The following is a 13170-nucleotide window of genomic DNA, read 5'->3' as shown; positions in this document are numbered from 1 at the left end:
ATAATAAAACTGGAGGGCAGCCAGAGCAAAGAAGACAAATCAGCAGGCGAGAGGAAGACTAGAAACAATAAAATTCTCAGAAAAGAGTTATAGATTCTTAGAATTGGAATTATCCTTAGAATCATGTATATTAATTCCTTATGCTTCCATAATATTCCTGATAAATCATAAATAGTTTAGTTTATTAAAGGCCTATTACCCGCTGGAAACTTACTAGAATCCTTCCACTTTGGGAGCCTATGTCCAAAATTATCACCACAAATATGTCTCAAATATATCCACTTTGCTACATCCACTGCCATCAGCTTGGCCCAAATCATCTTTCTCTCTCATGCAACAGCATCCTAACTGGTTACCCTCTCCTACTTCTGCTCCTCACAGCCATGGACCAACTCCCCAATCCATTGTAAGCAGAGTAATCTTAAAACACAAATTAAGTCATGTCGTTGGCTTACTTAGAATACTTCCATGATTTCCCACCTACTTTAGGATCAAGTCCAAAGTAAGAAACATGACCCTTAATGATTTGGCTCCTGCCTCCTTAACTAATATCACTTCACATTGCTTTTTCCTTGGCTCACCAAAGTCTATCCACATTGGCTCTTTTTGAGTTCCTCAAAACAGCTAAATGCTTTCCCATTAGGCCCATTACATATAACAACCACAACCACCATTACAGCTAACAGTTATGAAGACTTTACTATGTGACTAGCTCTAGGCGAAGGGCTTGAAGTGAATTACCACATTTAATCCACACAAGAAACTCTATAAGGTAGTTATTTTCATCTATTTACTGTTGATAAAACAAATATTTAAGGAATTTAAGTAGTTCTTCTAAAAAAATAGGTAAGTGACAAAGGTGGGAAGTATGTCATATTGGACATGCCAGGAATGTTCTTTCTCCCCAGTCTTTCCTCTTTTTTTTTTTTTTAATATATTTTATTGATTTTTTACAGAGAGGAAGGGAGAGGGATAGAGAGTTAGAAACATCGATGAGAGAGAAACATCGATCAGCTGCCTCCTGCACATCTCCTACTGGGGATGTGCCCGCAACCCTGGTACCTGCCCTTGACCAGAATCGAACCCGGGACCTCTCAGTCCACAGGCCGACGCTCTATCCACTGAGCCAAACCGGTTTCGGCCTTTCCTCTTCTTTATGGTTGCAACTTGTTGTGTCATTTCCTTAAAATTGTCTTTTCTCATCTCCGGAACCAAATTTGGCACCCTCGTTCCTTATACTTTCCTCCTATAAAATGTGTCACAGTTTATAATAATATACTTCTTTATGTGATTATTTAATTCTTGTCAAACTTCTAATAGACCATGTAAGTTTCATGAAGGCAGGGATCATATGTTCACTAAATGTGCCTAAATATAAATATCTGCTGAATAAATGACTTAAAGTCATCCAAACTTTATAATAATAAGATGTTGAATTACTCTATGGATGTGTGTGTTTGAGTGTTTAAAAGGCTATTAAAATATTCTTGCTGTTCTGATAATGTTTATCAACTAATCCTAACTCTGGTCTTTTGACCAATACTGAAAAAGTACATTATTTTCTCTTCTACAGCTCTTCAAATACTTTCAGCCTAGAAAGTTAAAGACAGAGAGGACTAGCAGTTAAAGTGGGATAATTCCAGCTTATTAAAAAAAAAGAATGGTCGAATGAAGAAGCTAAGGGGGGCATCTTTTGAAATCAGAGAATTATTTAGGGCATAGTTATAGAAATTAATTCTTCACCTATAGTAAATGAATTTAAGGGGTATACAGACATGAAATGTAGATGGGATTGCTGTATGTGGCATAATCTACTGTAAATTGACTTCTAATTTGTATAAATCTAGAAAAAAATAAATAAAACTGGAGAGATCCAGTTAAAGGCAATTAAATGCCTGTACAGAAGGACTGGGAAAAGTTAAATCTAGCTATGTGGTTACAAATAAACTTAGATATCCCCAAATCATAAGATTGATGTTATGAAGTGCAACCATATCTTTCAATATCTCCAGAGAGTTTTGTTTTAATAGAATTCTGGATTAGATGAACTATGCTTCTAAGATTTTGAAACTAATAAAATAAAGTTGTTACTTACTAGATCCAAAAATAGTCTTCAAGCATTTTATATGTATTCATTAACTCAAAATAGCCACTAAAGTGGCTAAGATAAAAAGCCTTTATCTCCCATCTTTAATGAGAAAGATGGAATCTCAAACTTGGAAAGGTCCCTTTGTGTTGATAATTTATCTGAAACTTAAAACCTCTCTATAACATTTAGGCCAAGTGGTTATTCAACTAACATTAAAATATCCCCAGTTATGTTAATTGACTTGAGGGGGCCTCATTTCACAAAGTATACATGTATCAAATCATCACCTACACTATATCTTACAATTTTATTTGTCAAATATACATCAATAAAGATGGCGGGGGGTGGGGGAAGTTGCCAGCATGGTATAATGCTTTGGCTTTGGAGTTTGGAGCTCTGGGTTTATATCTCAATTCTGCAATTTATTAGCTATGTAACTTTAAACAGGTTGCTTAGTGTGCATCAGTATCCTCATTTAAAAAACTGGAATAACCAAATGTGTCTTTTCAAATTGTTTGAGAATTAAGTAAACTGCTATAATATAACACATCACTTGGCATTATGCCTGGCACATAGCAAATGATCAATAAATGTTAATTTCCCTCCAATAACATAAATCTACTGCCTGTGTGGTCTAGTTTCTCTTTGGATAGCACTGGCAATGGGTTCTTACACTATGTGGAATTAGAGCAATACTATTAATTAAATAACACAGGAGTCTGATAGTTGTTAAGAAAAGATTCTCTCCATTGGTGTTTTAACTTTAGCTATTAATTCTAGCCCTATATATTAAAAGCCTAATATGTTAAGTGTCCAACCATTCATTCGACCATTAGACCAGTCATTATAAGGCACACTGACCACCAGGGGGCAGACACTCTGACTGGTAGGTTAGCTTGCTGCTGGGGTCTGGCCAATCAGGACTGGGCAAGATGGGCCAGACATGCCTGGGAGCCCTCCCCTGGTCCCTCCCCAGCTGGCCAACCCCCTGCAGTCCCTCCCCAGCTGGCCCTGATCAGGACTGGGCGACATAGGCCAGACACGCCCTGGAGCCCTCCTGCGGTCCCTCCCCGGCGATCGTGCATGGGTGGGGGTCGCTCGACCTGGCCTGTGCTCTCTCGCAATTCAGGACCCCTCAGGGGATGTTGGAGAGCCTGTTTCAGCCCGATCCCCGCAGGCCAGGCAGAAGGACACCACTGGTACACAAATCAGTGCACCAGGTCTCTAGTTTATATATATTTTTTAAGCAATTAAAAAATGGCAGCATTTAATTTCTTTGAGCAACCTTGGAGAAATGTGAGTTATAATAATTGATGAGAAGCCTTGAAAAATCCAATTGATACAAATACTCCATTGAAATTTCCCTTCTCAGTAAAAACAAGTACAAAAAGTTCACCTTCAGGTATTCAGAATTCATTGGTATGGCAATGATCTCTTAAGAGTAAATGGATCTTCTCCTTATTTTTATTAATAAGTAATGATAACAATTAAGAGTATAAGAAATGTATTGTTGTTTTACAATAAGACAAGAAAATATGATTAATTACTGAAGCTTACAAAATAACTTTTAAAATTTTATTTTTATTTAAGTCATAAGATAGGTTATAAGGACTTGAATTTGCTCATTTAATCTATTAAATGGTATCACTTGCTTTGTGACAACCCAGTTCACTATGTAAATAAATTAAAAATTGCATTAATTTAACATAGTACTTTATATATGTTAAATAGGTTCATTTGTTAGAGAATATTTTAGCTAGCTTTATCCATTGTATAAAATAAAATTACTTGTAGCCTATCTGATTCAAATACAACATGAATCCTCCTACTTCTGCAGTAATGTAAATTTTTAAAAGTAAAACATTTGTTGAGGAAATAAATTATAATATGCATTCTACCTCATTACCTCTTGGTTCATTCCATCTTTCAAATATACAGAAAGGTATCTTCAAACTATTAGACTATTTTTATGGTTTGATAACTTGTAACTCTTTAATAATGAAAAATGTTGAGGTCAAATTTAGCTCAAAATATGATCAGAACTAAAATTAAAGACCACTTATTAGAAACAAGAATGCTCCTGAGATCATAAACATAATTTATATTTGGATGAAAATGTTAGTCACTATGTTTTCCCTTATTTCTCTCTTATACAGTAGGTTTTATTTGTCACAGCACAAGTGAGTTTAAATTTGTGGAATTTTTTGTTCTGAATTTTATAAGTACTAATCATGGCTAACGTGATTCCTAAAAATGCTTACAGATAACTGAAATATAAAAGTAGGATCAGCATAAAGTAAACTTACTGTTTCACCAATCTTTCCAATGTTTCCTTGATCTCCCACTTCTCCCTGTTAATACAAAATATAAAGTTGCAAAATTGACTATTTTTCAAACAAGATTATTCATGCATTCCTTATGTTTTCATTTTAATGTAATTATCTAGTTATAACATAGAAAAAGGCAAAAGAAATCTCAGTTATTCAAAACTAGGCTGACAGTTCACTAGACAGCTTTTTTATGGAACATGACTCTATTTTCATTCAAGTAGTAATAACCTATTTTCTTAAGTTACATTCTTCCAGTAAGGACTTTTAATCAATTTTTAACCACTTCTACAAATAAAATTTAAAAAATAAAATATTTATTGAGGTATACTCTGCAAAAGGCAGATGGTAGGCACTGTGGAAAATGTTAAAAAGAATACAAACAAAGCCCTTGCCCACAGGAATGCTCTATTTGCTTCAGAAAATTAGGTGCCTCCCAGAACAGAATATATGCCACACATAAGTAGCAAAGGGCATCATAGGAACAGGCATGCTGTGGGCTGGAGGAGCTAGAGCTGACTTCACTGGAGAAGTAATGTTATGTTTATAATCTTAATTCACAGTCCCTAAAGCTCTGAAAACCCAGTTTTTCACAAGTTGGTGACAAATGTGTCCTAACCTGAATTTATTTGGCAGCAATCCTTTACGTGATCTGAGTCAGGCTGTTTATTATAGTGTTGATTTATTCTGATAAATCTGAACATCTTGACAGTTCACCACAGAAATATTCATGTGTCTAACTATGGTGTGCTGACCATAGCCTATTGGCATGTTAGGTAAAATACAGTATAATGACCACAGTATCGCTGAAAATCCAAACATTAACAATTTCAAATAATGAATTATGAAACTACATTTGAGTTGGGCCCTGAAGAAGAGGTGATATTTACACTGGTGATGAGAACAGCCATTTTTGATGGTGAGATATGGCGTGAACAAAGGCTGAACAGAGGCATAGATATATTAACGACAGGTAGAAGATCAAGTTCAGGGTGTTTCACATAGTTAGTCTGACAGGAGTATATGTTTTATTTATAGAAACAGGAGAACAAATTATCAATTGCTGTCTAAAAATTAATAATTTATTACAATGTGGAGTAGTAAATGGTTAAACTGCATTGAACAATACAGTAGCCACTAATATGTAGCTACTTAGCATTTGTAACTGGCTGGTGTGAATTGAAAAATGATGTAGTAATTATAATATATAGTGTCTCAAATGCTCTTAGAACCAGTTTTTAACATATCACTGGTTCTCTCATTTATTAATGAATTGAATAAAATCTTCCAACATGTGTACATTTTATAAAAGTAATAATATTATCTTTTTGAAAATTACACTTTGTAACTGGTAATAAAGCCATTTGCTTTACCTTTAAGCCTTCTGGTCCTGGTTCACCTATATATCCCTTTTGACCTGGTTTTCCCTAGAAGAGAACAGAAAAAAAAGATAACTTTAATCATTTTCATCTTTTAAAGTTTCCTAAGATTTATAAAATTCAGACTATTCTATGAGATACAATAAAATTATTTGATAATTGTATTTTATAATATAGGTTGCCCCTTCATTCTATAATGTCTGTCTACTATGTGCCATGCACAGTTCTAGGGGCTGGGGATTGAGGAGGCACTAAACATACCTGCCTTCATAGAGCTTACATTTTAGTGAGGATGCATAATTTAAGAAATAAGTAAAATATATAGTCTGTTAGGTAGTGGTAAATGTGAAGGACACAAAATTAAGTAAGGGAGGGAGATATAAACTGATGTGGGAGTTTTGTTAAATTTTTAAAATAAAATTACCAGAGAAGACCTCACTGAGAAGGTGGCACTGAGTGAAGGTTTGAAGAAAGGGATACGTTGCATGGATAGCGGAGAGAAGAGCATTCCAAGCAGAGGAAACGAGCATGTGCAAAGCTAGAGGCAAGAATGTGCCTGGTGTGTTGGTAAAATCATGAAGAGTCAATATGGCTGGAGCAGAATAAGAGAGAAGGTCAGTAAGAAGACAAGGTCAAAGAAGGGAATGGCAGATGGGAAACCAGCTCATGTAGGGCCTGGTAGTCTCAGTAAGGACTTTAGCTTTTACTCTGAGTCAGACAGGAAGCCTTAGACAAGCTTTGAAAAGAGAAGTGCCATGATCTAAGTTTTAACAGGATCAATTTAATTCAAGAGGAGAAATGGGGAGTTCAAAGAGGAGTCTACTGCAATAATTCAAATGAGATATGACAATGGCACAGATCAGGTGGTAACAGAGAATAGGACTGTGAGAAGTGGCAAGGTTCTGTATATAGTCTGAATGTGGATCTTCCAGGAATTGTTGCCAGGTCATGTGTGAAAGGTGGGAAAAAGGAAAAAGTCAAGAATGAACTCAAGATTTATAAATCCGAATAAGGGACCTAATAAAATGGGGAAGATTGTTGCAAGAACAGGTTTGGAGGGTAAATTGGAAGCTCAGTTATGGACATATCAGTTTGATAGTCTTTTTAAACATCTCAGTGCAGAGATCACGTGGTAGTAATACAAGTCTAGAGCTCAGGGGGTAGAAGGTTCTGATCTAAACATACAATTTTGAAAACCACCAGCATTTTGATGGTTTGTAAAAGCCATAAGATTGGACCAGTTTATCTGAATATAGATAAAAATGAGAAATCCACAAATCAAGCCCTGGGACACTCCACAATTTACAATTTGAATAAATTAGACAAATATGCAAATTTTCCACCAGAGAATCTGGAGGAAGAGCATGCAAGTGAAGAAAATGCTTCCAGAAGAAGAGACTGATCTAATAAAATTCTGAAGACTAAGTATTGAGTAATATGAAGATTAAGAAATGACCATTGAATTCAGCAACAGAGGGGTCAATGATGACCTCCATAAGATCATCTTTTGTTTTGGAGTAGTGGGGACAAGAATGGTCTTAGTAGATAGGGTGAGGAGAGAAATTGGAAAGAACATATATAGGCAATACCTTTGAGAAGTTTTACTGAAAAGGGAAGTAGAGAAAGATAATACCTGGAAGGAAAACTGGAATCAATATAAGTTTTATTTTTATTTTTAAGCTGGAAGAAATAATGGTATGTTTATATTCTGATAAGGTTGATACATCAGAGGGAACAAAATTATAATGCAGGAGAGAACGGGGAGAATTGCTAGATCAATGTTCTTCAATAGGCAAGAGGATAATGTATGCAATAAGCAAGAGGAAGTTTTGGCCCTTGCTAGGAAAATGGTGTGTTTGTCCACAATAACAAGAGAAGGCAGAGTAAATGGCATAGAGACAGGAAAGTGAATAGAAGCTATGGTAGACACTTTTGGAAAATCTCTTCTAATTACTTCAGTCTTCTCAGAGAAGTAGGATGCAAGATAAAGGGCTGAGTATGAGAACAAGAAAGAAACAAATCAAGTTGAGGAAAGAGAAAGTATCCTATATAATTAAAGGATAATATGCAAATTGTCCCCTCAACTGGGAGTTCGACCAGGAGTTTGACCAGGGGGTGGGGCCGGCCTGCCAAGCACCGAAGCTCCTTCCCCTGACCAGCCCTGCCCCCTATTGTCCCCCTCATCCCACATCCCCTCCACCTGGCCAGCCCAGCCTGATCAGTCCTGATGGTGGGGGTTGGGGGGGCGGGCAGGCCAGACCCTACCTGTGCATGAATTTGTGCACTGGGCCTCTAGTAAAATAATAATGTAAATAAGTAAAAGTAAATGAGTATGGAAAGAGAATTCTGAATATAAACAAAGGGATAATTATAATGTTTTAAGCATGATGAGAAATGCTGTGAAGTCATGGCAGAGATAAAGAATAATGGAATGGCAATAGGGTTATTGGATTGAAATTCCTATAGGTAATGTTGGGGTGGTTTACAAAAAAGAATATACTAGAAAGAAAGTAGATGATTGGGCAGTGAGAAGTTTGAAATGGAAAATAAGGAGAGGTTGTTGTTACTGGTAATGATGTGGTAAAGGATATGACCATAGCAGTTAGTAGCTGAAAATAGTAAAAGATAAGGTCACTGAAAGAAAGTCAATATCCCAGATATTGTGGACATTAATCTATAGTATGTGGTTTCTAATATATAACTGATCCTGCTTAAACAAGATTTGATTAAGGATATCACTATGTCTGAACTAATGTGTGTGACAAATGCAAATCTATGACTAGAAACAATTTGGGAGGAGATTGTTAAATAGAACACTAATTTATAATATCTACTAGGCATTATAGATTTGGATTTTATTATTCCTACTCATTAACAAATACTCTCATATTTTTCTTTCTTAAAATACAACAAACAAAACAACCCCCTGGCTCTCATTCCACTTTGACTACATCTAAAGATTTTAGCTAATTAATATTATACTTAGGACTTAGGTTGTTCTAAGTTTTGCCTCTACCTTGCTTGAAATTTTCTAATGGTTTCTCACTGGGCAGAAAGTAGAATAAAGTATAAACAAATCATACTATTATTGTTAAATATCAATTGCTTTCTAATGAACTTGAAAATACAGCAGAAAGATATCATTAAGAATATAAATTATTAGATCTGTCTATGACATTTACAAAAAATTATACTATATTTTATTCACACTATTTTGAAAAGGCTTTACTGATAATATTTCTTTCATCTGTAATAATGCAATACTCAGGCACTGCAGTATATTAAGAAATAGTAACACATCATATCTATAAAGTGAAATGACTCTCACAGGAATCTGATATTAGCAAATTTACAATCTCTTTAAATCAAGTACTTCAGGCTTGGAATCGTCACTTCTGGTCCTGTGTAAGTTCTGTCATATTAGATTTATCTTGAGCATGTTGTGCTTAAAATAGGGCTGTACAACCTATGAGGGAAGGTGGCGGGGGAAGGATGAGGGGGTAAGAGAACAACAAAAGGACTTGTGTGCATGCATATGAGCAAAACCAATGGACACAGACAGTAGGGGGGTGAGGGCATGTGCTTGGGCAACGGGGTGGTGGGGGAGAGGTCAATGGGGAGAAAAAGGAGACTCATGTAATACTTTAAAAATAAAGAATTAAAAAAAGAATATAATATGAAGGCCTTATTTTCATATCTAAAAATGCAGACAATATCCTGCAGGGTTCTTTTTAGGATTAGAGATGATGTCATGTGGTATACTTAGAGCAATACTAGCCCTAAATTGATCTTTAACCAATAGAAGCAACAATACTAATAAATACTAAGTCTGGGTAGAAAAGAGGTGAACATGGTTCCCCTGTTTTCTAGGGGAGTAAACTTTAGGATCAATTATACTGAACTTAAATAGCAATAGTGTTTTTGTTATATAACTCACCTCACAAAAAAATAAAATAAAAAATCTTTTTTTCCTCAATGAAATAGTGGCAACACACACACACACACACACACACACACACACACACACACACAATTAGAGGCTCAGTGAATGAAATTCGTGCACAGGAGGGGGGAGGCTGTCCCTCAGCCCGGCCTGCACCCTCTCCAATCTGGGACCGCTTGTGGGATGTCTGACTGTTGGGGGCGATTGGGCCGGCAGGGGAGGGCAGTTGGGCGTGACCAGGCCTATTTTATTTGGGGGTATTGTTTGGCTATAATTTGTTTTCATTTTTATCCTTTGCTATAACAAAATTTGGTGTTATTGAAAAAACATTCATAGAATAGTTGTTTTAAGAGGAACACTTAAAAAAAAATCTTTATTGTTGAAAGTACTACATTTGTCCCCTTTTTAACTTATTTTTTTTGAAAATTATTTATATGATACTTACTCGTGGCCCCAGTTCTCCAACGGGACCCATTGGCCCTTCTTCTCCCTTAAAAAAATCAGAACATATCATGGCCTAAAATAAGTATTAAAAATATAAATCCTATTCTCTCTATTTATTTTGAAATCTGAAGCTCATTCTGAGACATGATGAAAATAATTCTGTGATTTTTTTTGTATTTTAATTTTTTTTGAAAACCCCACATCTACTCTAAAAGAGACATGTACTTTTGGATTATTTTTAAATTAGTGGATGATATAAGTTATATATAGAAAAATGAGAGTGAATAACAGTGAAAATGATTAGAGTATAACAAAATTAGGATTCAGAATCACTAAGACATGAATTAAGGATTACCTTTACTTTCTTGAACTCAATATCTCTCTGATACAGAGAGGAACTCAATTAAGTTTTTAATAGAATCAATATGCATTTGTATATTAAAAATTATTGGTACAGAATATGTTTGCACTTGGCATTTCATTCATTCAACAAATATCTTTTTGAGTCTTAGTTCTGTCTTAAGCCACAGAGATACAAAGATATATAGAATCATACCCAAATGGGGCTAATGTCCAGAGTTTCTTCTTGAATAATTTACAGGTTCAATATTCTTGGGGTCTAATTAGTTATAATTTCATAAAATATAAAATCTGTGCATACAAAAACTGCATAGGTGAATAGAGAATGGAGGAGCATAGAAAAATAATTTTCTTTAATCCTCACACGAGGATATGTTTTTATTGATGTTAGAGAGAGAGGAAGAGAGAGCAAGAGAAACATCAATGTGAGAGACAAACATTCAGATAGCTCCCATATGCACTTTGACCAGGTATTAAACCCACAACCTGGGTATGTAACCTGACCAAGAATCGAACCCGAGACCTTCCATTGCATAGAATGATGTGCCAACCGACTGAGCCACACTAGCCAGGTCAAGAAATTCCTAAAGCTAAATTTTTATACATTATTCTTTAAGAAAATAAAAAAGTAATAACAGTTTTTATTCCATTTATTGACATGTTTTCTAAATATTAGTATACTGATTTTTTACCTTCAAATAAAAGTTTATGTTAGCACATTTGAAGAATATATACAGACCTTCCTAGAATTATATATTCTTATTTAGTTAAAAAACATTTTGCTTGATTCACAATTTAATAAAAACATAATTTATTGGGTCACAAATATAAAATGGACATAAATAGTAAATATAAATTCTACTACATATAACTGAGATTCTAGGCTCAGATTCTTCAGATGTTCCATGGAGTCCACTGACATAAATCACTTAATGAATTTAGAACACTGCAGAATGACTCTAAATCCCATGGCATAACTGCTAGTATAATATGGTAACTTGAAATCCTCTAAGGCAAAAATTGACAGAAAAGCAATGTTTTCTTTAAACAAAAACTAATGTACCACAAAAATTAAAAGGGGAAAGACTACACAAATTGCTGATTGGATATTTATTTCCTCCATACCTGAGTTCCTTTGAGACCAGGAGGTCCAGGAGGCCCTCTATTTCCAAGGACTCCCTATAAAAAACAACATAAGCACACATAATGAGAACTTTAGCTCAATTAATATTTTTTCAATCAGCATTAATCTGGAGATTGGCAATACTATTTAGTACCATTCATTTCCCATTAGGAGGTTATCAAAATGGGGTGAGTAGGTAGATGACCAGAAAACTACAGAGCATACAAAAAATTGTGAAACATAGGATAAACTTATTTTAAACAGTATGTTAGTGTTCAAATAATCTGCCCAGTGTACTACTCTTCAATGGTACACCTTTTTTCAGAAAAAGTGTTTCTAAATTTAAAGCAATATGTCTTATTGTTAATAAGATAATAGTACAATAAATACATAATAGAGGATTTACAAAGTCTGAAAACAGATAGAGGGGTTATATAATGTTTTAATTTGTTAAGAGACCAACAGAGTCTGGAATAAATCATTCATATACTAAATGCTCTTCAAATAATCTCCCTTCATCTGACAAGCTGGTAAAAGGCAATTTATGAAATAAACTAACAATCTGAACATGATTAGGAATTTCAAAATTAAAAGAAAATCTTTTGAGTATCAAAATGCATGCTGTTAAAAATCAAATACTCACTGAATAAAAATTGATTGAAACAACTAAAAAATATATTCCTATTTCAGAAAATACCCTATACATCTTTCTCAACATGGTAACATTTTTCTTATTCAGAGGGGACAATAGAACTAAAGGCACAGAAATAAAAAGAATCATAAGAGACTAATATGAACAATTACATAACAACAAATGGGATTACCTAGAAGGAATAAATAAAATTCCTAGAAACATACAACCTACCAAAACTGAATCATAGAGAAATACAAAATCTGAACAGATCTATAACTATTGAGGATATTAAATTAGCAATCAACTCCCCACATTCACCCCCTAAAATAAGCCTGGGACCAGATGACTTCACCGGAGAATTCTACACAACATTTAAAGAATAATTCATGTAAATACTTTTCAAACTCTTACAGACAACTTATACTATGGGGCTAGCATTACCCTGATACCAAAGCCAGACAAAGACACTGCAAGGAAAGAAATTACCGACCAATGGCTCTAATGAGTATAGAAGCAAAAATCCTAAAAAAAAAAAATACTAGCAAAACTAATTCAATAACACATTAAAGGATCATACATCATAATTAAATTGGATTTATAGCTGAGGTATTAGGATTTTTTAACATTAAAACAATGTGATACACCACATTAACAGAATAAAGAACAAAAATAACATTCAGAAAAGCATTTGATAAAATGTAATAACCTTTCATGATAAAAACCTCAACAAACTAAAAATAGAAGGAAATTACCTCAACATAATAAAGGACAAATATGAAAAGTCCACAGTTCATATCATACTCAACAGTGAAAAACTGCAAGCTTTCTTGAAAAATCGGGACAAAGCAAGGATGCTCACCCTAACCGCTTT

At 34.6% G+C, this 13170-nt stretch overlaps 1 protein-coding gene across 1 annotated transcript in view; it reads right to left on the bottom strand.

Moving 5' to 3' along the window:
* The window catches only part of COL24A1 (collagen type XXIV alpha 1 chain), a 320488-nt gene that overhangs the window by 159687 nt on the left and 147631 nt on the right, over positions 1 to 13170 (bottom strand). The window contains exons 23-26 of the mRNA XM_081088262.1: positions 11668 to 11721; positions 10184 to 10228; positions 5790 to 5843; positions 4396 to 4440 (exon numbers count right to left, since the gene is read on the bottom strand). Coding sequence (XP_080944388.1) covers positions 4396 to 4440; positions 5790 to 5843; positions 10184 to 10228; positions 11668 to 11721 — 198 coding nt within the window. The remainder of the gene's footprint in view (positions 1 to 4395; positions 4441 to 5789; positions 5844 to 10183; positions 10229 to 11667; positions 11722 to 13170) is intronic.

This window comes from Myotis nattereri, assembly GCF_964212035.1.
Source record: "Myotis nattereri genome assembly, chromosome: 3".
NCBI classification, from domain to species: Eukaryota; Metazoa; Chordata; class Mammalia; order Chiroptera; family Vespertilionidae; genus Myotis; species Myotis nattereri.
This window is presented reverse-complemented; position numbering and strand designations above follow the sequence as displayed.